Here is a 26642-nt window from a genome sequence, read left to right as displayed (position 1 = left end):
AAAAGCTGTGTGTTGCAGTCTTCCCACACCTACACCCCTGCCAGTTGAGTGCTAGTCGCAGCTAGGCATTGTCTCAAAAGAGCACTTTCTCCAGGTTCAAAGGCCAGAGAGAACAGAGGCCCTCTACTCAGCCTTGGTCACCTCACCAGAAAATCACAGGAAAGTCGCAGAAAGGAAGTCTTGGCCTTCCGCAATGTAGAACTTGCTGCAGAGGCTGTTTTGTACAAATGAAGCTATTTGAGGACGCTCATCCCGTAAATGTCAATGTATCCCCCCCCCCTCTCAGGCCTTACAATTTATTTTTCTGCATGGTATTTCACTGCAGTAAAAGGGGAAGGGGGCAGGTAGGGAGTACAATGGGGAAGCAGTGGGGGAACACCGGTAATATGGGAGGCTATCCCATCATTAATAAATGTAAATCTAGAAGATGTGGTGAAATGGGGAATGCGATAGAATGTGATAGATCCATGTCTATTAAGAGTGGCACCCACAATACGATTCTTAGCGTATGTGTGCAGGTTACAAGATTTACTCCTTCCCTATTGCACAGTGTGGACTGGAAAGAGGTGTATTTTATGTTTAGGAGTGATGCAAGTGTATTGTATGCTTCCTGCAGCAATTCTACTTGAAAATTCTACCTCCTTGAAAATCCAAGAATTGGACCGTCTTTCTCCCCCCCCTGTGCACCTTTTCTCCCCCCCATGAGCGCCCTCTCTATCCCGTGCACCGTCTTTTTCCCTATCCCTCCTATTTCCCCCTCCCCGAATGTTGCATATTTATGGTCCAATAATATTGAGAATCAATCTTAACAACTATTCCAGATATTGTAGCCAATGCATGGACCATTTTGTTCAGTGATCTCTCAACACAACCAAGGTGTCTTTTGTATGTCAACATAAGGAATGTCTGAATGAGATGGTCAAATTGAATTTGAAAAAAGTGTAATTATGAACAGTGATGATGTAACCTTGTGGTAATCTCCAGATCTTCTAAGACAGTTGTACCCCATTCATTATTATTCCAAGGCTATGTCACTCTCCCTGTTACGGTATACCTAGCCCTCAATGTCTAAATCTCTCAGAATTCCTTTGTTTTGGAACAGAAACGTTGACACAATCTGGGTGATTCCACTATGAATACTGAAGAAAAAGTACTATGGAACAAATCTAGTCTGGTCCCTAAAGTCAGAAGGGATTTCTGAGAACATAGTCCATGCTTAAATGTATCCACAGCCAGCTAACAAACCAGTCTGAGAACCACACCTCTCATAATCACACTCCTCCACAGAGTGCAAACCTTTACAGGACTTGAAAAATGCATGTATGTACTTGGGGCAGGCGGATTATGGGGAGGATCTGAGCACTCCACAGAGGTTTTGTACTCACCAAAGAGGACGGTCATGGAGAACTTGCACTCTTCTCCAATGTAATACCCAGAAGGGGAGAGGAAAGATCTACCCTCAGCCGTGAAGCACTTTGACACCTAGTGAGAAATATACTTCATTCACACCTGGGAATACTGGCAAGAGGTCAAGGCTCATGTCACCCTTATAGCCACCAGCAAGTGGGTAGGAGAATTAACTGAAGCTACTCCTGCCAGTGAAACCAAAGGGAGAAATACAAACATCAAACCACATGCAGGAAAAACTATTTTACAATCCCATCCCCCTTGCACCACTCCTCAAGAGAGCTTAGCATCTACCTTGACCTTCTAAGTTAGAAACATCCAACACAACCTCATGGGGGAGACCTCCAGCCATAGACAGGATTCAAAAGCAGTAGTTGGAGCCTACCCTCTTAACAGAGTATTCTAGAAAGTGATTCGAGATGGTGGCTAGCCTATTTGAAACTTAACATCCATTGAGTGTGCTCACACAGGTCACATGACCCGTCCATACAATCTGGAAGATGCTATTTAACCCAAGCTTTATGTCAAGTCCAGCTTGCAGCACAGTGGTTAGAGTGCTGATTTTGTGATATAAGTGGTAGTACGGAGGAACTTTGCAGCGTATTGATGGTGAGAGCAAAAGGAATTGGGGTTAAGTGGGAGAAAAAGTGGCTGGAAAGATGTGGCAGAGAGCAGGAGATGAGCTTAGTGGTGATGAATATTAAGAGGATTGAAATTGAGTATATGGAAGAAAGCAAAGAGGTGGTGAGAGTAAGAAGGTGGTGTGCAAGAACAACAGATGGAGCAAGTATATCCAGGAAGAGGGAGGTGAGAATGGAGAAGAGGAAGAGTGTATTAAGGAAAAGGTTGATGACTAGTTGAAAGGAGAGTTGAGGGGAAGAATCACCATGCGACTGAGGCATGTGACTGAATGACGGTTGAAGATTTGAGCATTTGAGGAGGTGTTGAAGAGTTGGAAATAAGATATGGTGAGAGGAGGAGAGAACAGGAGGTGTAGGACAGGTCCTCTATGCATGAGGCTATTGTGACTCATCGTGGAGGTAGACGAGGATGGGGTGTTGGGTACTGAGGGCAGGAATTCAAGACACTGTGGTGACGCGGATACATTAATCCAACCTGTAGAGAAGTTCAAGAGTTCACACTCTTGGTGGAAGCTATGGTGCTCATTTCCAACTTGACAATTTCCAACTGCCTTCTCTCACTAGGCCACATGGGGAAGGTGTGCGATACCCAGAGGAAGGAGTCTCCCAAGAGTCTGACTTTGACTGCATACATAAACTTGTGTTGAGAGCACACAGAAACCTTTCCACCATCCTGCCAAAGAATATATTGTGAGGACTCCCAGCTGCATAAGGGGGAGCCACTCCCGTTGGGACAAGGGAGGTGAGCCTACTATGCAATGCCCTACTTATGGGTCAGGACAAGCAGGATCCCACTGGGTGTGAACCCATAGACTTGGGTCCTTTAAGACGAGGTAGCAATACTTAGAGATGGATGGGGATGCAGAACTTACTCATACATCTATAATCAAAGTGACTCAGGAAGTTGGCGAAACATAGTGCTGTTTTATTTTCAATTATCTAAAACAGGGAGTTACAATGGACATCAACGGACATCGCAAAGCACGCTTTCAGTGAATTTCATAAAAAACACAACTTTTATAGTCCAAACTCATCACACTACGTGGCAAACTACAAAAACTTACTTGGGGATGTGATAGGCCTACAGGGAATGTCTAGGTATACGTTCCATACTGATACGGATTGTGATTGGGTCTCTAATATCAGGTGGACAACTAAGCCCTCATCTAGTGCAAGTCATCTTCATCGTCACAAAATACATGATGATCCATTGGTTACACAAACTATAGGGCTCTCTAATACTTGGCCCTCTACAACCAGTTGACACACTTGTATCCTTCTGGAATATTCCACACAATAGCATCACACAAACTGGTACCCCAGGTGCCTGTGGGCTGGTCTTGAGCATAGATTCCCACCTAATTAGCTCTAACACTCTTGAGGTCTGCCATTAAATTAAGGCTTTGAACTTGGCCTTGCAGAAGCTCCCTGTGCGGAATGTGGCATGGGTTTATCTTCTGGTTTCAGTGTAGCTCGACCCAATAGTCTTTTTTCATCTGACATGTGACTGGAGACCATGTTTTTGAGCCTTTTGCTTCATATAATACTATTAAATGATGAACTCTTGATGCCTTCTGTGGTTTTTTCATTCCACCTCAAACAGAATTTTCTTTCTCACGTTCATGTAGCTACTTGACAGACAACCAGGTGCACGGTGGCCTCAACACTTGGTGCTGGGCCAGCCAAGCCTTTCTTGAATTCTCCTTCACCATCCACTATTTTCCAACTGCGCCGCACTGAAGCCCTTTCCATTCATGGGATCTTCATTTTGATCCAGAAATGTTGCTCATCTTTGCCACCTTCTCTTCAGATCTTATAGAATGTCTGTTTTTCGTCTTGCATATCTATTCTGGGTGGAACTTGCTAGTCAATGCTGCACTCTGATTGCTAAAACGTTTTTACTCGCTAGTCAATGCCGCCACCTAGGATGTCTAGACAAAGAGTATTACCTTATTCCACCAGTGTACAGAGATGTATTGATATCTATTACCTGTTTTTATCTAAATACTGATGTTAACAACTACTAGAGCGCTCACTACTATTGTTACTGTGACCCTAGACTCTGCTTCCAACTTAGTTAGCTGGTAGCTTTGGTTGCCTCACTTTACCTGCCACTTGTTAAAAGTTTGAAACCGCGCCATAAGCCATTTTCGCCATTTGTACCCCAAATTTGTACAACTGGGTATGCCAACACCAAAGACCTGTGCTACCTAAGTGAATAATTGTTCTACTTATCGTTTTTCTGTCACCCACCTGCATCATTCCAACTATACACGACCAAGAATGTTAGCCCTCCTAACCGCTATCATGTTCCCATTGTGTATAATGCCTCACTCTGTGCCATGTAAAGGGGGTCACTTCATCTCAGTCAACAAAGGCGTTGCTAAACTAGGCTGCCAACGTCACCACCCCATTCCCTGCCCCACCCCATTTCTACCTTCCCTCCCCCATTCCCCATTAGAAGTGTTCACTATATCGCTAGCACCAACAACACCAATCTAGATGGTCCTACTACTCCGAGCCACAACCCCACACCATCCACCCCCTGCAATAAAACTATCCACTTAACTATTAAATGATGAACTCTTGACGCCTTCCGTGGTTTTTTCATTCCACCTCAAACAGAATTTTCTTTCTCACGTTCATGTAGCTACTTGACAGACAACCAGGCTCACGGTGGCCTCAACACTTGGTGCTGGGCCAGCCAAGCCTTTCTTGAATTCTCCTTCACGATCCACTATTTTCCAACTGCGCCGCACTGAAGCCCTTTCCATTCATGGGATCTTCATTTTGATCCAGAAATGTTGCTCATCTTTGCCACCTTCTCTTCAGATCTTATAGAATGTCTGTTTTTCGTCTTGCATATCTATTCTGGGTGGAACTTGCTAGTCAATGCTGCACTCTGATTGCTAAAATGCTATAACTCGCTAGTCAATGCCACACTGATGGCTAAAACGTTTTTACTCGCTAGTCAATGCCACCACCTAGGATGTCTAGACAAATATTACTACCTTATTCCACCAGTGTACAGAGATGTATTGATTTCTATTATCTGTTTTTATCTAAATACTGATGTTGACAACTACTAGAGCGCTCACTTCTATTGTTACGGTGTCCCTAGACTCTGCTTCCAACTTAGTTTGCTGGTAGCTTCGGTTGCCTCACTTTACCTGCCACTTGTTTAAAGTTTGAAACCGCGCCATAAGCCATTTTCGCCATTTGTACCCCAAATTTGTACAACTGAGTATGCGAACACCAAAGACCTGTGCTACCTAAGTGAATAATTGTTCTACTTATCGTTTTTCTGTCACCCACCTGCATCATTCCAACTATACACGACCAAGAATGTTAGCACTCCTAACCGCTATCATGTTCCCATTTTGTATAATGCCTCACTCTGTGCCATGTAAAGGGGGTCACTTCATCTCAGTCAACAAAGGCGTTGCTAAACTAGGCTGCCAACGTCACCACCCCATTCCCTGCCCCTCCCCATTTCTACCTTCCCTCCCCCATTCCCCATTAGATGTGTTCACTATATCGCTAGCACCAGCACCACCAATCTAGATGGTCCTACCACTCCGAGCCACGACCCCACACCATCCACCCCCTGCAATAAAACTATCCACTTAACTATACCCACCACAGGGATCATCAGACTAAACAGACTTGGAGCCAGAACCAGTTCCTACCACCGAGTACTCAGACCCTCTGTAACCAAACTCACTGGTACCAAAACAACGGTCATTACAACCAAAAGATCACTTAAAGACCCTTGCAAAAAACAAACTAAACCATCCATAGAATCTAAAACCTGCTCTCAGCCTACTAACCCATGAATCACCCCCCCCTTTGAGCACTCTCCTATGATCAGAGGCGCTCTCATCAATGCTCGATCTCTAGGTGCACATGCCATAGAAATCCACAATCTCATAGTGGATCAACAACTCGATATACTAGCAGTCACCGAAAACTGGTTACACCCCGCTGCAGGCCCCCTTCACGCCATCGCCATACCCCCCAGCCATAGTATCCTTAGAACAGATAGGAGCAACCTCCAAGGAGGCGGAGTTGCTCTATTGGCCAGAACCTCCCTGCAAATCAGAGAGTGCCCATTGGAGCAAATACAGGGCTATGAACTCTTACAAGTCAAATTCTCCCCTAACCCCAAAACCACTACCAATTTCCTAATAGTATACAGGTCTCCCAACAAAACCAGTCACGCTAACCTAGACATCCCCCTACTAGTTACGCCCTTCATCAAACCCAGGAACAAATGCATTATCCTAGGAGATTAATCCAGGCTACAGCGACCCATTTGACACGTACGCTGCTTCCTTCCACACAGCTATGTCAGACATGAACTTCTCCTAGCTGATAAATGGACCAACTCATTCCAAAGGGAGAACGTTGGATTGGATCCTATCCCTCAACTTTCAAGTCACCATAGAGTCCATCATCCCCGTAGATTGGTCAGACCACTACAGCATCACCTTCACCTTGGAATATAAAAATACTGACCTCACCAGCCCTAAAGCACCAGACACTTACAAAGCCAGAAACATCAAAAAACTCACAGCAGACAACCTCTCCCTTATTCTGCATCTAGCCCTAGCCAATGTCACTTCCAATACCAACAATCCCGATTACTTAGCAGATTGCTACCAACAAAGTCTCACCCGCACTATTGACGCACTCGCTCCCCTCACCACCAAAACTCGGAAACCTGACAAACGCTCATGCTTTTGGTTTGGCGAAGAACTAGTCTCCCTTAGACGCACTAAAAGATCACTTGAACGTCTACATAGAAAAACCAACACTAACGGACCAGCAAAATCGTTCACAACAGCTAACAAAAAATACAAATCAGCCATAATCTCTCATAAAGCCAATGCTTTTAACAAACGTATAACCAATGCCATTTCGGAGAGCTTGAGAACCCATGCCAAGTGACAGCACCCCATAATTACAGCAAAACCTGGTGCACAATGATACAAGACGCACTAGGCTCCAAAATCTTGCTGCTGCAAGAAAAAATCTACAGTAAAAAATGGTCCTTGCTGAAAAAATGCCCCCCACCATTGGCTCGACCATTCGCATCACTCCTATAGGCACCCCCTTTAAATTCACCCCTGTCACTAACAAAGAAGTACTAGACACCATAATGAAACTCAAAGCCTGCATCTGCAAAGAAGACCAATTCCCCTCCCATCTAGTAAAGCTCTGAACCCATACCCTATCACCAGTTATAACGGAATTTGTTAGCGCATCCTTTAACTCCACTACTGTCCCCATTAGTATTAAAAAAGCTTGGGTTACACCCCTCCTCAAAAAACTGACCCTGGACCCTTCAATCCCTACCAATTACCGACCTACAACCACCGTCCCATTTCTCCTGAAAATCATGGACGAAATGGCATATTTCCAAATTCAAAATCATTTAGAACACCATCATCTACTTGGAGACTGACAATCAGGGTTCCGCCCGAACCATAGCACGGAAACAGCCGTACTCGACCTGAAGATCCAAATGGATGCCACCAAAGAATGAGGCAAACTCTGCTTTCTAATGCTCCTCGACCTTTCCGCGGCCTTTGACCTGGTTGACCATGACACACTCTGTGCCACCCTAAACAACAACTTTAACCTATCCAATAATGCCACAGATTGGATTAAATCCTTTCTCGCAGACAGGACCTCAAGAGTCGCCATTGGCAAAGAAGCAGCAGATCCCATACCAGTCCCATCAGGCGTGCCTCAAGTCTCTTTCCTCTCCCTCACCCTGTACAACGCCTACACCAAGTTGCTCTTCGCACCACTGGATGCCATGGGTGTCATTTACACCAACTTCGCAGACGATACTCAAATTCTTATCCCTCTAACAGGAAACCATGAGCAAGACTCCACTCTTATCAATAAGATTTACTCAATAATCCAAAACTGGATGCCCAACAGCAGCTTATGTCTCAATGATGATAAAACAGAGCTGCTCATACCAGGTTCATCTTCCAAGATAGCATCCCTACAGCCTATTTATTCAGCATTCTGCATTGATGGCACTATAATCCCAGTACTAAAACAAGTGAAAAAACTTGGGGTTTACCTTGATGCAACACTTACCATGTCCAAGCAAGTAAACACACAAGCTTCCTCTACCGCCTACACAGCCAAACTTATCTCGCTCAGTTGCAAATTCCTGACACCTGAAAACTGCATTACACTAGCAAGAGCACTCATACCATCTAAACTTGATTATTGTAATGTCCTCTTCCTTAGCACTTCCAACACTAACCTCTCAACTCCAACTCATGCAGAATAAAGCCCTCCGAGCTGCTTTAGGCATAAAGAAATCTGATGTGATCTCCAATATTAGGAGACAAAATCATTGGCTCCCTATCAAAGCCAGGATACTCTTCAAAACCCTTAGCATATCCCACAAATGCATTGCAAATAAAGCCCCTGAATACAATCACCAAGAAATCCCATACAAGACTATTCAGATCTAACAACAGAGAAAACCTTGAAATCCCACGTTATAAATGAGAAAAAGCAGGAGGCAGCAGCTTCAAAGTTCTTGCTCCCAGGCATTGGAATGCCCTACCCATCAATATCAAGAATGAAGTGTCCTTCCCGCATTTAAAAAAACTACTTAAACATGGTTATTCAACCAGTTTTAGTTACTCCCAAGCACATCACATCCCTGGCCAACTCTGTACATCCACTGCATATAAATGTTCCACCTGTGTATATAATGTAGAAATGTAATTTGTATCTTTTGTCTTAATGCTGTGTTCATCACCAAGATTGTATATTGCTTGTGTCTGTAACTACGCTGTGATACCTCAGGGTCTGGGCGTATAATAAATGTAATAAATAAATAACTCAGTTCTGCTCCGTATGATCTTGCTTGCTCATTTTCACTTCTTCTGGGACATTATCCAGAAGACCATCATATCTTTGTGAATGTATATCGGGTTTTCTCAATGGATACCTTGTTTCCAGGATTCTCTGCGGTACAGGCAATCTCACTGGTAATACAAGTTTGGCAATTTCCGGTTCCCAACATATAGGCAACATAGGGGCAGAGCTTCTGGTAGGGGACTTTTGATTCTTCCTCCACAGGTGTGACACCCCCGACCCTCTAGGGGACAGGAATGCACAAGGCAGGGCTCCATCCCACCTCCCTTCTATCCCTAGAATTCAATGTTCATTGGTATTATGAGAATTGAAGATGTTCCCAGTGTACAGGGCCCATTTTAGGTGGGTGGTTTGGTTACAGATCCATACTCCTTCTGACCTGCTGAAGAGGCAGACGACTAATGGACATCTAATCTTTGCTCCAGGGAGGAAGTTAAATCCAGTAGGAAGGCAGCTGACCTGGGGGAGACTCTGCTGGATAACACAGAGCGGTAGCCCATGCAGAGGAGGGAAACCGTCCCTTGCCTGGAGAGAAGCCAAACAAAGATTTGGTTGGCAGATACTGAGTTCTCCACGTGGGACACTGCTGCTTCGAAGGCGGGAGACCCCAAGCTGACAGAGGCTGCTGAGGCAGGAAGTGAGCTGAGAAGTGCCCAAATGCTGAAGTCCCCAATGGGGCAAAGAGAAGCCGAAAAGACGACTGTTCATCCTGAAGTGAAATGAAGGTGCAGATCCGTAGGAACCATAGACACAGAAGCAGATGCTAGTACTAGGTCCTTCTGCTGGGGGGACTGTACATGGCTAATGTGGGGGAGCTGGTTGGCGGGTGGAGAACATTTTACGAAACAGGGCTGACTAAGCATACAACCCCCCACCTGGGGCTGAGAAACCAAAGACCCCACAAGGGGAGGAAAAGGAGATACTCAGCTGGACTGAACAAGCCCATAACCCTACTGGAGCTGAGAAGGAGCACTCCGAACACGGGTGGAAGAATCATACTGCATAGAGCAGAACAAGCCAGTATCCCACCCAGGGCTGAGATATTGGGAACCCCGCAAGTGGAAGAAATATGAGACACAGTAGGTTGGGTATAACATGTACACAACCTAGCTAGTACAACCAAGTTGCACAAGGACAGAGCAACAGAGATGGAACTTTTTGAATTTTTCTATAACCTTCAGTTTACCGGAGTCGGGAGTATATAGACCTGAACAAGGTATAATTGATATTGTTTTAGGAATTCCTGCCCAAGACATTGTGTTAACTAAAGTCAAGAGACTTCTTTCTTTTTTAACTAAATTTCTGCTGTGAACTATCTACAAGGCCAGGAACTCGAAGAGACTATAAGAACATTGCTGGTGGGGGTCAGAAAACCAGCCACCACTAATCTTTCACCGGGAAATGCCCCTTAGACTAAGCTAAGACTAAGTTCTTTCTTTCCTTCTCGCTTTTTCTTTCCTTCTCGCTTTTTCTTTCCATCTCACTTTTTCTTTCCTTCTTGCTTTTTTCCTTCTTGTTTTTTGTTCTTTCTTGCTGTTTATTTCTTTCTTTTTTGTTTTTTGTTGGGCAAAGACAGGTTAGCATAGCTTTTGACAGAGGACAGATTTTATTTCTGTAAGATCTGACAAACACCTGTTAGTTCTTTGGTTATCTCAGGGAACTCATCCTAACAATAGAGCTTAGAATATGTTTTCTTTTTTAAGTTGATGAATGAAGTAACTTGTTCAAAAATGTCAACTAGTCCGTCTCCTCTCTCTGACTCGCCACAATATACAATATGAAATGCATTCATTGTGTTGTCGTATGGAAAGTTCATTGCATAAGTGGACTTTCCTCTTGCCAATTGCCTTTGTTAAATTAAAAAGAATTGTATTTTCCATATGTGCTATGATTAACAAGACTTTTATTATCTAGATGATCAAAGCCTTTGGTTTGATTCAGCTGTATAATTGGAAGTTTTTTCTTTTTTATGAAAAAGCCTATGTTTGTATTTCCTGTGGGTTTTTTTAAATTAATTTTCCTAATTGAATTCACTAACTTTCAAATGGGCAAAATCCAGTGATTGAAATGTGTTGTCAATATATATGGCAGTTCAAATTTCATTTAGTAGTATGTTGCATGGCATGCTATATATGAAACTACCATGAGAGATGCAGTTCCCCTGATCTATTCTGTTTCCTATTCATGTACAGGTTTTGCCAATCCAAGTACAGGAATAGCAAACCGGTCTATAAGTGCTCTGCACAATTCTCTACATGTCTTTATGAATGGTTCAATGTCCAATGTCCAAGGATCTGCCAATGATCCCATCTTCGTTATCCATCATGCTTTTGTTGATAGGTGAGTTTGGTTCATGTGGAATCCTTGGTTCCTTTTTCTGAAATGTGCTGAAATGTTAATTAGATGTGTAGTTGTGTGTGTTGGGTGACAGGGCTTCTTTATGAAGAAACTGGCTGATTGATAGATCAGTCTTCCAACAAATATTCCCCATAAATCATTCTATTGAATGTAGGGGAATCTGTGACTCCACAGTTCATGGTATTACTCCTTCATGACCACTATCATATCCATGGCAAGTAGACATTTAACCTACAGTCCGGCATTCACATCTGCCTATATGAACATTGGAATCACTTTTGCTCACTGATATTAAACCGATTATTCAAAGATCTAATAACCAATTCCCTAAACTATTGCTCTTCCTTTAGGTCGTTGTTTAACATGTGTCGGCTAGTCTGCTGTTAACCTTGCTGTCCCAAAAGAGGCACATCATATTAATGGAATATTGATTAGTTCATAGGGTTTTCTCGTTCAGCTTTAACTGTTGAGAAGTAATGCTGTTCCTCATTGTGCAACCATGTGTTCTTACTGTGTCTTCATCTGTTGTAAACTTCTCAGTTCTCCCAGTTGACCTTTTTCCAATATAACCTTTGTTTTTTTAAAAGGTTTGTATAAACGTATAGAGCATATATAGTTAGCTCCTGTCTGTATAAGTGGAAAGTACAATGAGGTAAAGATTGCACTTCTTGCAATCAATTTCTACACACAGTTAAGGCAATTTAAGAATGTTGTCTGATTTTTTTTTTTTTTTGTTTTTTTTTTTTGCAGCATATTTGAGCAGTGGCTCAGAAGACACCAGCCTTTATTGGAGGTTTATCCAGAAGCAAGTGCTCCAATTGGGCACAATCGGCAATATTTCATGGTCCCCTTCATTCCTTTATACAGAAACGGTGAATTTTTCCTCACATCAAAGGATCTGGGCTATGAATACGAGTATTTAGTAGACCCTGGTAAGTTTGTTTTAATGAATTAAAAGAAAGGTATCTATTGTTGATTGCAACAAGACATTGTTGATAATCAGTTGAAGCATGTCATATTGGTAAACATCCGCAAATCCAGAGGGCGAAACTGAGATTTAAAAATGTTAGCCTGATAAGTTTGTGATTGTTTTTACATGCATAATTATTTTGGCTCTTTAGGTTAGTTTTTCTATTCGAGGTGCAATATTTTACAGGTATCTAATTGTATTGACATTTATATACTTTATTTTCCGGCATGCATGATGTTTCAGGGCTCCACAAATTAGTAAGGGTGATTTAGAGCTTGGCAAGGGGCGAAAAGGAGGTAATGTGGCATTAAGGGAACTGGTTGGCGGGTGGAGAAAATTTCACGAAACAGGGCTGACTGAGCATGCAACTCTCCCACCTGGGGCTGAGAAACCAAAGACCCCACAAGGGGATGAAAAGGAGATACTCAGCCGGACTGAACACGCCCATAACCCTACTGGAGCTGGGAAGGAGCGCTCTGAACAGGGGTGGACGAATCATACTGCATAGGGCAGAACCAGGGAGAGGGTAACGGTCTGGCAGCCCAAGTTAATGGCCCAAGCAAAGCAAGGGACATTAACGAGGGCTCCGGGCCATTACATCCCCAATTGCCCCCTGTTCCAGCTGTTGGAACAGGGGCTTCAGTCCATTAGCACCCAGGGCTCCCAAAGCGGTAACCAGGGGGGCTAAAAAAAGGAGTTTCCTTTGTTCAGAGGGACACACACAGTGTCCCATTGAATGAAAGAAAATACTTTTCCAAGATGGCCACCATGGAAAAGGGAGTGGGATTCTGTACGGACCCCCTCTTCCCTTTCCATGGTGGCCTGCAGGAGCAGAGAGGAAGAAGCGGTAGCAGCGGAATTGCTGCCACTGCAGAAATCTTGTAAGTGGGGGGTGGGTAGTGACCCGTTCCTAGCCACCTGATTGGCTGGCTCCCGCGCCAGGGTTCTAATGGTTATTATTGACATCAATAATACAGGTCACAGGGCACCTATTACCAAATTACTTGAGTCAGTCTTCTCGTTCAGTACTCTAATGAAGTCCTCTCTGAAGCGCTTCCTCAACAATATAAAATATTCTTTAGAAGTTTCAATGCTGATTTTTGTTTTTTTCAGGTTGCCAGAATAAGGACTTTCAGAGTCTTGACACATAATTGGTTCTGGGTAAAAGATGATCCCTTTGAGAACAGGAGAGTATAGCTTTAAGGATGCAGATTGAGAAACAAATCCGCTCCAGCTGTCACGGTTCCTGCTGTCCCTCAGGGCCAGGTTCGGGACCGGAGCTCTGACGTCATGCGCCGCCCTGTGCGGGCCAGAGCCCAGCCATATCTCACCTCCGTGGGCAGGGCCTGAACACACACGTGACGGGCACTAGATGCTGGTGGTTGCCATAGCGTCTCCAAGATAGTCAGTCCCAGACGCCCGGCTTTCCTTGGCGACCCCCCACCTTTGGTTGCGATGACCATGCTACCCATGCCAACACTGCGCACAGTCACATCATCAGAAGTGGCGTACTGACAAGACACCTAAATACGTTCTGTATTCGTTTGGCTGTGCTTCTGATTGAAGTTTCTACGCTTCGTGTTCCCTGATTTCCAACGATCCATTGACTTCCTGCACTGTTTCAAATGTATTTCTTCAGTGATTTTGACCTTTGCTCTGGTAAAACGTACCCTGCTTTTTGAATTAACCCTTAATGGTACTGTTTTTTCTTGCTGATTTCCTGGCTCCAGACCTATTTTTGTATTAAGGATTTCCTACTGGATTCTATACTTGTTTCATTGGATAAGTTGAATTTTTGACCCATTTTCTTGATATACGGATTTCGTACTAGATTACACCTTGTCTTCTATCAGAGAGCATGGAACTGTGGAGACGCCTTGCTGTTTTTGTTGCTTATCTGTTTACCATTAGTGCGTCTTCGTTCCACTCTGGAAATAAGGCCCTTACTAACCAAATTAACCACCCCTCCCTTTCGACCTACCTCCCAAAATCCTGCTAAAGGTTTGCCTACTACTCCTATCCAGGCGATCTGTTGGAGCACCTTTTCCATAAAGAGTTAATTTTTTTATTTTTTTTACCACTCATGCCTAATCTTCATATAAAGTCTATTCCGGTCGCCTTCAGGTTAGTCTCCAGTTCACTTCCCTATTTGACTCACCTTACGGTTATTACTGTACTAAAACTCTCCTTCATTTCGTTTCAGCCTGGTGAATACCTGGTGGTATTTTTTGCTCTTCCGGGTGAAGCGCCATCCTGTCCGTATTTGCACTCGAGGACAGGGTGGTATTTAATAGGGAAGGTCGCCCTCACTGAGGAGGCCTCCACTGGGCTTTTCTTTATTCATCGTCCCAATCTGGTTGCCAATGTTACTAAACTCCAGAAGTGTTAGGAGTATCTTTACACCAGCTGAGGGGGGCAATTTTTTAGAATAGTCAGGATTTTGCTTCTGAAGTGGGCAGTTAAGGAGCACATAATTTGATCTTCATTTGACATCCTTTAAGCAGTGCAAAATTTCTCACAGCGGTCTGCAAGTTAACGGTTCTGTTGTGCAGATGTATAGCTGTTGGATGTACGATCAATGGGCTGAATTCCTTGCATTACAGACGTGGATGTAAAACTCTCATTACTGTTCTTTTGCGTCTCCGATTTTCTTTTTACCATCAGATGAAGACATATGCGGCTTTGAAATCTCATGCATTATTCCATCTCAGCATATTTTCAGTTAGTACAATAAAAGGTTTCAAAACTCAAACTTTTATGATTTCTTTTTGAATATCTGGACTAACAAGGCAACACACTTTTTTTGCATTCTACAAGTGTTCAGGCTTGGGTAGGATTGATTTTAAGTTTCATAGTACTGGTGAGTGGGTTTAGTCCTCTGTCCACGAAATGGAGACTGGATCTCTTAGCATGTGAATATTGTGCAAGCAGTCTTGTCAATCATGTGTATATGGTGCTTTTGGAGTTAAATTATAGATACAATTGTTTTCCAAAATGTTTTCTTTTAATGTTGTTTTTGGGCCTGTTGTAGGTACTTCTGTATGCTTTACCATTTAGAATGAGCCACGATGGTACTCTGGTAGAGCCATGAAAAAAATTGTTATTGTAGTCCGTTTGAAATTGACCGCTTTGCTGGTTTTTGTCTGCGTGAGTGGTGGGGGATATTTACATGGGGATTTGTTATTTGTAAAAGGGCTCCTATGTCTGTGCATTGATTTGAGAGGTCATCGGGTAAAATTCACTGTATTGTTTTGTTATTCATCTTACTCTTTTGTATGGAATGAATGCACTAGTGAGAAAATCACCCTTAACTGTGTGGTGAGGTGCCCTTCATGAAACAGAGCATGCTGCTGCATCGTGAGTCTGTTTTCACTTGTAGAGGAGGTCCCAGATATGGCCTGCACTCTAGCCACTCATTTTGAAATACCAGGAACGTACTCGCCGAAAGCCTCACTGGGGCTCTTCCCAGTGCCCATCAGAAGAGCAATACCTGTTGAAGTGCCAATAACCAGACAACCATGGGCAGTACAGTACCCCTTGAGACGACCGTACCAGCAGCTGACACGAAATGAAGACTACTTACATACTGTCCCAGAAGAGACCCACAGGGCCTTAATCAATGGTGAATGGTGACAACACAAGGGCCCGGACAGATTTACAGATGAACGAAATAACCACCACAGGATGACAAGCAAAGATGGAATGATTTGAATAAAGAGCTAAAGGACTTGAAAGAAGAGACAATGGTGACATAATAAAGAAACGTAACCATAAAGCCGGATAGAAATATGCAACTGGCTAAACGCCTGTAAATAGGCTTGGAACGCAAGAAGCTAAGAAAACGGTACTGCTTGCCATGCTTAGTAGAAGAATAGTGCGGCAAGCCCCAACTATATATCTACCTCAAAGAAGCACATTATACAAGTGCAACTCCATTTTACAAAGACAGAATTAAGCTCAGAACGGCAGGGGTCAAACAAGCCAGGATACATATACCAGCACAAAGCCAGACAAAAGAGCGTATTCGAAACTTAGCAAGAAGCAGCTCATGCCTGGGAATTTGAGGTCACCCAATGAAGGGAGGAGAGCGGCAACTTCGAAGAATCAAAACCTAAGAGCATAGCAGCCTGCCAGTGAAGGTCGAGATAAGGAGGCCCAGGCAGGTGGCAAGGCTAAAGGAAGAATCAAATACGCAAACAGAGGGAAAATTAAGCAGATTCATGGTGAACTGACACGTGACCAGCCAAGCGCAAAGAGGTACCAGCTTCTGATGTCATCCAAAACCAGAGGATGCCATAAATTCTCCCGATAAGAAGCTACAGTTTCGAGGCCATCCTTGGCCGATTAATTGACACATAGCCCTAAAGTACTGATTGATGGAAGGGAGGCAGGGTGAATCTCGGGGCATACTGCATCTGGGTGATCATTCTGCATGCTGCTAATTAAAGTGGAGATTTATGCCTAGGGGTGTAACCGACCCAATCACAATGGACCAAATAATCAAGGGTCCTATAGCTAGTAGAACCAATGAGACGTCGTACCTTTAGTGACGTCTAACACAAGTGATGTAGGGGGATGGGCTTAGACGCCCACCCGATAAGAGTTATCCAATCCTCACACACTGTTACCATCTACAGATATAGTACCTATACTTAAGTTATCTTTTTAACCAATAGAATTGCATGACAAACCTTTGAGTGTTACACATCAATGATGAGAAATTGCTATAACTATTGCTGTCTGAATGAAGAATTTGGGAGTTGAAGCGAGACAGGCGATCGCATCACTGATGATTTCCTATTGTTTCCCCATTTTTTGTACTTGTCATTAAACAGACTTCCCTTTGCCAAACCATTGAGTTGTCCTTATTGATTGGTGTTGGAGTAAGAGAATCCTGCACCCCATCCACCTCAAGGTGCAGCTATCTCGTCTTAAAGTACTCGAGGGTGAGGTCTGATCCCATGGGTCCATCAGAGGTTGATCTGCCCTCGTGTACACTTGGTAGCGGAGCGGATGGTTTTGACCATCAATTATTGATTAAAATAAGACACCTATTGACCATCGACACGAAGTAACTCTAGGTCTTTGGCAATATCACGAGTCCTTCGCCATTTGGCCGAGTAGACTGTGAAGCTTCTCGTGGACAATGACAGTTTTAAAATTATCCAAATCTGCAGTGGGTCTTAAGGGACCCGTTTTATAAACATAAACCCTTTCATTCCTACGGGCAGCGGAACAGGCGAAAGACTAATGGAGGCGATAACGGAGGCGGTGATCCCGAGGATCAAGAGAGGAACCATGCGAGTGGTGAGTGAAACAAAAATTGAATGCTTTGGCAAATGTGATAGGCATTAGAACAAGTAAGGGAAAAGGTAACGGAGGGAGGTGGAGAAAACAAAATAATCAGAAGTAGCGAAGACTGTATATATATATAAGTGGATAATGAATCGAGAATAATTGAATAAAGCGAGAGAATACCCGGTAGACACCTGAGACAAAAGAGAATACCGGGTAGACACCTGAGAAAAAAGAGAATACCAGGGCGGACACCTGAGAAAGAGAGAGGATACGCCTTATTCTTGCGCTTTAAGATAGCGGTCAGAAGAAACGTGAACTCGGAGCCCACATAATAGGGGACAATTAGGCTTAAAGATTTACCAGGTTTAAAGATGTCATAAAAGGGGTTAGTTTAAACTCCATGTCGGGGTACAAATTAGAGGCAGAGATATTTTTGTCCAGCTGGTGTCTGTCTAGTCCGTCAAGTATCTGTTGTATGTGTTCTATTGTATGTCATATGTAAGGAATTTTGTCTTGTGTTGCTTGAAACTAAGTAGGGTTTTTACACAATTCTATAGTTGAGAGGCAATCGCACATGAATTGATGTCTGGAGTCTGCAGGAGGGTGAACACCTGCACAGCCAACATGAGGTAGTCCCAGCAGGGCTAATGCTATGATTTTCTTTTATTAGATCTTGCACGACGAAGCGTGCTAAATATGTTGTGCCTGCCCTGACGGGCTGTCTTCATTGTTAGAGCACTCCCCCTTCACTTTCAGCTGCATATGCTTGGCCTTGCTGCCCACATGGTGCTGCTAGGGCTGCACCTTGCCAAGATGGCCAACAGCCTTCCCCTGGGCACCAGAGTGCTCTTCTGCCTACCAATGTCTCTGCAGATTGGCCACTTTCCAATCCTTATGGGCCAATGGGAAGCCGGTAGGCGACTAGCCACCCCCCCAAAACAAAGGCCCACAAACTAAGGTCCTGTCTGCACCTGTCCACACATGGGAGGGCAAGGGGCCCCCCAGATCCCTGATTCACATGCACTGTTTGTGTCCCTGCTTGGTACTCCCTGGTTCTGCTATTCTGGCTCCTTGTCCTCATCATACCTGAGTGGTCCGTGTGAGTACCGACTGAACTCTTTCAAATTTAGATAGTTCCTGTGCTTTCTACATCTCTGCACTTTAGGCATTGCATTGTGTCTTTATAAATTAGAATTTAGATATTTTCCTGTGCCTTTTACATCTCTGAACACCTTATATGCTCTGCAAACTTGGTTCCTTTGCCTACACCTATATCCATGCAGCTGCCCTCCTTATCTACTATGCCCAGTGACATGCAATGACTGTGCAGTGCAGCCCCCGCCCCAGTCTTTCTGCTTCCTCTCTACACCTGAAGTCCCTCGTTAGTGCCTAACTGTTATCTCACTCCCTCCGGCCCTGCTTCCCTATCCTACTACACATCTCATGCACTTATTTCCATCAGAAATGCCATCAGGCACATATGATGGACTCGTTGTCTGTTTGTCTGACCCTATTCTCCATCCTCCCCTCTCTCCTCCGCTTGCATTGTTGAAATGAATGTCGGGCACATACAATATTTATGTTAAATGTAACCTGTTTGTATTATTCTTTGTTGTACCTCTAAAACCTAGCACTTGCCCATTCTGAATGATCCAATGCCTATTAAGAATGTCATTTTTCTGTTTACTAATCTTCACCCTCCCTGAGTTGGAGTACTTTGAAACACTTAGTGTATAGGTGCTATATAAATAACCAATAAATAAATGATCAGTATTTGGTTGATGTGAGAGTGAGAAACCAAGAGTAGCAGGATAGCTGTCCTTCTGATAGAAAACATTCAGGAGGAGAGGCGCATAATCTACATTGCATGTGGCAATTACAAGATTGGAACACACAGCACCAATGTGTTTCATCTTTTTCCCAGTAGTTTCCCAGACTGATGTTGATACAGATATACATTGCTGTGGCAGGAGAGCAGCTCTCCTAATAGAAAGCATTCAGGAGGCAAGGAGCATAACTTGCATAGTGCTGGAAGAAATTCCTCCAGTTCCGTAATAGCATCCAATCATCATCCAAGAGCCATAGTTTCTGTTCAGATTCTCCCCAAATCACCCCCTGCGTTAGTTCACCCTGGAGAACACACGATTCAGGATGACGTAAGGCGTCGACCCATTGTAAAGTAGTCTCATCCATTTAAGGAAGCACACTCTGAATCCTATCTTGTTCATAGACCCTAAGAGGAAATTCCACTTAATGTGGCTGAATGCTTTCTCTGCGTCCAGAGAAATAACCAAAACTGTACTGTCTTTCTTTATTCCTTCAATTAGGGCCAGTATCAGTCTCCTCATATTCACAGTGACGTATCGTCCCTTGATGTAGCTCGTTTGGTGCCGATCCACCAACCTCAGTAATATTCCTTCCATTCTTCTGACCATATCCTTCGCTAGTATTTTACAATCTGTGTTGATCAGGCTTATTGGTCTGTAACTGCCGGGTAGCTTTGCTGCCCTATCGTTTGTTTCTCTTTTGCAAGATTTTCTGCCTCGCTGATACTGGTTGCTGACTCTCCCTCTTCGGTGCATTGTATTTGTCAAGCAGTCATTTCAAAAACTCCCTAGTGTTATCCTGAAATACTGAAGTGATAGACCATCCGGAGCCAGGAATGTCCCATTATTTAGACTAGTTTTCCCTCCTCAATTCTTTGACATTGTGCCCCTTTTCTAGGACCTCTAGTTCCTAACATATCCTCCTTGGATCTGCTGCCCATTGTAAGAATGGTCCATGGCATTTTTCTCTATCGGAGCCTCAGAACAATATAGCTTGTCAAAGAAGGTGCTGAATCCATGGTTGATTCCGTTTGGATGAAACGTAATACCCCTTAAACATTTCTGGATCACACTCCTTGTTCTTTCACAGCCTTTAGCCAATGTGTTAGCAGGTGGCTGCACTTTCCCCCATTCAGAGTCCTGAATGAGTATTTCACTCTATCAGATATCATCTTTGGCAGTTGTACTTCTTTTTCATATGGTTCCTTCTCTTTTTGTTGAGAGATCAGGCATTTGCAGTTTCAACTGGTTATTTCTGCCTCAAGCTTCTTAATTTCCTGCAGCTTTGTGCTCTTCTGGTGCTCTACATGCAACATTTTGAAGCCTTCCCAGCCATAGCATCCTCCATTTCCCTGTTTCTTTTTATTCTCTGGACTTCTCCCGCCTCTTCACAACGTGCTCCATCGGCTCCTCTTTCTCCAACAAAGAATGTTGCCCACCTCACTCTTCAGAAAGTTCTGGGTACCCCCTGCCCCCCCCCCCCCCGAGGTCAGGATTACGTCTATCCATACACATCCTGTGACCCCCAAGTAGAAACTGTATTCTCTCACAGTGGTGTGCTCAAGTCTCCACACGCCCAATAAGCTGAACTCCCCAAGTAACCTCTTCAGGGCTCTGTGATTTGTTTTTTTGAGTGTCTGATCCTGTTTACCATTTTATAGCAATCCAGCATTGGGCCATCCCTCCCATTGAAGTCACGCTGATCACACTAGCATCTCTGGATGTCCTTTCGTTGTTGCGTCACCCTGTGAAAGAACACATGGATATCCACAGTTGCGGCATATATATACTCTCCACCGGTGTGTCCTAAATTCTCAACAGCACTCTCCAGCTGCCCTTGTATGTCGTCTTGGTGTGAAAGCACATTCAGTGGCAGGATTTTCTGTTCTAAAAGGTCCAACCCCTTAGATTTCAGGAAGTATGTCGAGAAGAATACCTGTCCTATCCAGCTTCTGTGCAGCTTCATTGACTGCTCCTCCAGCAGGTGTGTTTCTTATATCATGGCAATGTCACTCCCAAGCCTATTCAGGTAAGTCAGTACTTTATTGCTCTCAACTGTATTAAGTCCATTAGCATTCCTTAACACTGTCTTGGTACGCCTGCATCTTGACTCCAAGCTAACTGGTTATATTTTGACTAACCTAAACAGAGGAGAGGAACATACTGGCAGTGGTTTCCCTGAGATATCCTCTCAACCTACTCCCACACTTGTGTCCTCTATAAATGGGTGCAACTAAGTGGCCTCTTACCTTTTCGAACTGTGCCCTGCCTCCCCAATCTTCACTGAGCGCAACTGAAATCCTATGCCGCCTGGGGTCGAGCAGCTTCTACTTTTTAAGTTGCATGCATCTCTGGTTTTCCACTCCATCTATCTCTCTGACATATGAAGCCCATGTCTACCATCATCCCCATTGTAAAATCTATCAGTGTCCTAACTAACACATGGCCCTTTTATCAATTTCTCCTTGCTTAAATTCTTGACAGTTCAAAAGTTCATGCAAATTGGCATCCAGCACTCCTCCATCTACTCCCCTGCTACCACTCCGAATAGTTAAATCGGTCCTATAGTAGTCACGCCATGAGTCATTGGCTACCGCTGGCTGGTGCAGAATAGGGCCAGCTTATTAGTGAGCCTGAATTCCACTCCACTGTGCCATCCAAGGTTGCCTCAGTGTTGCAAATAATCTCCCTCCGCACCTGTATGATCCTCAGCATGTTCCATCTTGTTTCTCTCAGTCAGTTCCCAGTGGACCACAGATCCTTGTATGCTCTCTCCCTGTATGGTGTTCCATCCACTTTGTGTAGTGTCCCTTGGGAGTTGTGATCTTTCTTTGCCTCATTGATTGGCCTAAGATTTATTTGTTCCTACACCTCGGCTCTTTACTCCGCAATCTGACATCTTTCAAGACATTCTGACTTCCCAGGTCTACCGGTGGTAAATCATAATCTCCACCCACCCTTTCCCCTCATCCTCCCCTGTACCAAAGGTACTTTATCTCCTTTTATTATCCCCTGCCAGTCCGCCTCTTGGTAAATCCACCTCGACGTATGAGGTCAGCTCATATTCTGGGTTCAGTTGGTTGGAGTTTGAAGGAAAAACTGGCCCATGCGCTAACTGGTCAAGTTAGTTGATTGCTGAAATATGGCCTGCGTCCTGGCACATGGTTTGTCTGGGAACCAACACTCCAATGTTTCCAAAGGGTAAGTTATGACGATTTGACAAACCTTGTTGGTTAGTGGCGCTGGCGGGTGGTTTTTACTCCTTTGTTGTAGCCTTGAGTGAGTTTGTTTTTGGATATTGAAATAATGGAGCAAAACTCCTGACTTGTTGTCACCAGTGAAGGTTTTAATGTTACACACATGAAAACAAAGTCTAGCAAGGTGCTAGGTACAGGTGAAAGGAGAGCCAATGCGCGTTTCAGCCGTCGTCTTTATCAAGGCAGGACAATGATAGGTGAACCTGTATAGGGTTGTAGCACCTGATGATTACCTGGTGATTGCCTCAGTAATCACCATATCTAGTGAGTGTCAATAGATAGAACTGTGTCACTAGCATATCTACTGTCCATTGTCAATCCCTACCTTAAATCCATCCTATCTTGTCTTCAGAACCTGCATTGTTAGCAATATTTTTCAATTGCCTGAACTCTCTCTCTCCTATCCCTCCTATCTTCCTCCTGTGCTAGTGTTGCTAAAACTGTCTTTGCGCTGATCTTTCTCCTCTGAAGAAGGTGAGTTCTGGGCAGTCAGTCACCCTGATCAATTTTTCTGCCCAGTGGGCTGAATAGCCATTCTGAGTAGGGTCGAGTGCTTCTCCGCGGTTCGGTGTGCCAGCCGCCAGTGCCACTAACCAACAAGGTTTGTCAAATCCTCCAACAGCTCATAATCTGGTTTTCTCTGTTGCTCCTCGACGTGTCTAAACTCTGGCAGCCTTATTGGGACACTACGGTGCTGTGTCAGGTAGGAAGGTACTCCAGGGATGTCATTTGTGTGTCAGCTGCTACCCCTGCGGGACTCCCTTGCCACCCGTATATTAAAACATTTGTTTTTAAACTGAAGCTCCAACAGACTTGCCATTTCACAAATTATCCATACAACCCATCATGATTAGACGGATAGTGCATATTTCCGTTATTAGATGGCGGTCTCACGTGCAATGATAAACAAAGGACCCTTATCCAAGATTGCCGTGAAATCTAAATGCAAATTTCCTGATGTAACTTGCAACCGCAGGTACTGCATTGAAGCAAGCTTCCCTTTCCAATATGGCTTCGAGCTGTGGGCTGTCATTCTAGTATTTCTACCTGTTCATGTTCCTTGCAGTTAAGAACAGAAGAGGGTGTCCAAGCAGAGCTGGTTCTTGCCCTGCGAGTAGTGGTCAGCAACAACTGGCAGTGCATGCGTGAGAGAGAGCTTCAAGGCACCCTGTACAAAGTAAGAAAGCTCTGCCTATTATTTACAAGGGATCCAGGGACATCAAACCTACACTAAACACCCAATGAAAAGCCTGGACTGGAATCTGGAATAAGTGTTCTATCTGCTAGTTTGAAATCACAAGTTTGTTTTTAAACCAAGGAAAAATACAACAGAAGCAACATTAAATTTAAGCCTAGCTAAAAGCCACCCAAACTGGAATAACAGCTTTCCTTCAACTCTCTCCACGAGGGAATCACACCTATGTGATGATTATAGGGTGGGGGAAGAATGTGGGCTGCAGTGGGGAAGAAGACAATGGACTTCCTCCAGTGAAAGGAAAAGCTAAGTGTGAAGGGTCGTCCAATGTTCTCTGCCAGGAACAACAGGGAGGAGACTGCCTTTGAATTGCAGGGAGACAGAAGGAGGCAGAGACAAACAGCCATCTGTGGCTGAACATTCACAAAGAACATTTTGTTTAAATACATATAACTTACTATGTAAAATGGTGAAAAATGTAGAAATAACAGCATTGTTAATGTAATTTTTGGATGCACGGGTGAAAAGGCACCAGAACTCTGTGACATGTTCTGGGAAGAAACAGCGGAAAATGTGATATTACACAAAATGTTTTTTATGATAGAAGTTTGAAACTTTATACACGTATGCCCATGTTAGATTAGGCCTCATAAACCCACACCCTTAAGGTGACACCCTGTTTCTCTCATCCTATCAAGGCAGAGAGGAGACCTTGACCAATCCCTGTCCAAGGGGTGAGTTTAGGACAAACCAGCACACACACCCCTTTATCATAAGCATAAATAGAGACAGCTCAGGACTCAGAAGGACACACAGATTCACTCACTATCCTGATGCTGGCGGAGTACCCTGCAGCTGAATTATCCATCTTACTTGCTCCAGACTCCAGAAACTTGGAAAAGCAGAAAGGCCCATTATATAGCTGAACCATTTTCAACTAGGCCCTACATTTCCAGAACCAACCCCAGAAACCTAAGGGGAGCATCAAAATATATACAGCCGGGCTGTGCTGTACTGCTTGCCTGCTAACAGAATTATCATCAGAACCAAAAGATGCAATCCAGCTGTGCCGTGCTGTTACCAGAGCCATTGCAGATCAGATCCAGTCCAGTTGAGCCGTCCGGGGTCCAGATCTCCTTGATGCTGCCAAATCCGATGTGCCCCGCAGTCTGTCCTTACCAGAATCCCTGACCGTTTGAAACATATCTAATGAGTATCCATAGATAGAACTGTGTCACTAGCATATGTACTGTCCATAGTCAATCCGTACCTTAAACCCATCCTATCTTGTCTTCAGAACCTGCATTGTTAGAAATATTTTTGAATTGCCTGAACTCTCTATCCTATCCCTCCTATCTTCCTCTTTCGGTAGTGTTGCTAAAACTATCTCTGCGCTGATCTTTCTCATCTGAAGAAGGTGAGTCCCAGGCAGTCAGTCGCCCTGATCAAGTGGCTGGTTCTTGTGGGGATTCATTTTATTCATAGTGATCCTATCGTGTTAGAAATCCCATTTGTCACTTTAAAAGCGCATTCCCGTTTTTCCATTCTTGCACCTAACTCGAAAAACGACCTCCACTAAAACGTCCATAACTTCCTTATTCTTGCTCTAGAAACAAAATTTCAACTTCTGCTTGTAGCTAACATCCACAGCTTTAATTCGCATCAAAAGGCACATCCCAAATCCATACGGTTCTCCTGTAATTGCGATTACCGCGCACTGAAAAGTTTGCAGTGAATTTCGTTTTAGGGAAATTCTGACACGTGTAAAACCGCTTTTGATTGCTTTCTGACCTTAATTTTAAGATTTCACATTGTTTCTTAGTATCAAATCATTGCTGGTGTTTGTCTGTAACTATCCGAAGCGGCTCCCTTAAGAATCTAAGCAATTTCAGCAATTTAGACCATAGTTAGTGTTTTCGCACATTCCATTCTCAGATAACTTTAAAAACCATTTTTATAGCTTGCCAATCAATTCCGTTCTCTCGTGTGTTTGCTGGGGGAAATTGGGATTGATATTTTGTTTGAGTTCTGCCATTCCTGAATACCTGCTCTCTCTCCTCCTATCTCTTTAAATTGCCTATTGGGGGGTTGAGGGGTGTGCAGGGGGAAATAGTAACCACACTGGTATTTGGTCTGAACACACACAAAAGTATTATTTCTGTGCTGAATTGTTTTGCTCACTATTACTCCTTGTGTATTAAAGAGATTATTTAGTGTTACCTCACCCCATTGGTGATCATTGTGTAACCATTAAAACATAGTGTGATTAATTTGTGAATACATAAATAAATATTTTGACTTTGCAAACCAGCCTGATTCCTGGTTCAGTGTGACCGGGGCAGTTCCAGGAGAGGGGCATGATATGAGTGGTACATCGTTCAGACTAAAATAACTTTTAGACACAAATAAGGATTTCAGTTGTGCATTACACGCTAGGCGTTGACTTAGGTGAGTGCCGGATTGAAATCACTTACACCCAATATATATCAGTATCACCCTTTGAAATGGATACTGATCTCAAGGAGTGCGGGGAAGAGTAGTGGCTAAAATGCATACTTCGCCCGCACACTATAACTAAACGAACAGTGATTCCAATTACAAATTTGAAACAGCACAGCCTGTGTACCTTTGCCTCTTTTGTTAGCACTGGCTATATCTTCAGGAGAGCTGTATGCTGATAAAAGGAGCAACCCAAACAGTTTTAGTACAATAGTTAAATAATACAGTAATGTCCAATTAGTGTCCTATACAAATGTAAGGATCATTAATAAAACA

General features: G+C 43.7%; 1 protein-coding gene across 2 annotated transcripts in view; it reads left to right on the top strand.

Moving 5' to 3' along the window:
- TYR (tyrosinase) overlaps positions 1–26642 on the top strand; it is a 175936-nt gene that overhangs the window by 92617 nt on the left and 56677 nt on the right. For both annotated transcript variants that reach the window (XM_069639434.1, XM_069639435.1), the window contains exons 3-4: positions 11156–11303; positions 12072–12253. In XM_069639434.1, the coding sequence (XP_069495535.1) occupies positions 11156–11303; positions 12072–12253 (330 nt within the window). The remainder of the gene's footprint in view (positions 1–11155; positions 11304–12071; positions 12254–26642) is intronic.

This window comes from Ambystoma mexicanum, chromosome 7q (assembly GCF_040938575.1).
Source record: "Ambystoma mexicanum isolate Mex_15411 chromosome 7q, UKY_AmexF1_1, whole genome shotgun sequence".
In the NCBI taxonomy this organism is placed as follows: domain Eukaryota; kingdom Metazoa; phylum Chordata; class Amphibia; order Caudata; family Ambystomatidae; genus Ambystoma; species Ambystoma mexicanum.
The sequence above is the reverse complement of the archived record's forward strand: the minus strand, read 5'-3'. Positions and strand labels throughout refer to the sequence as shown.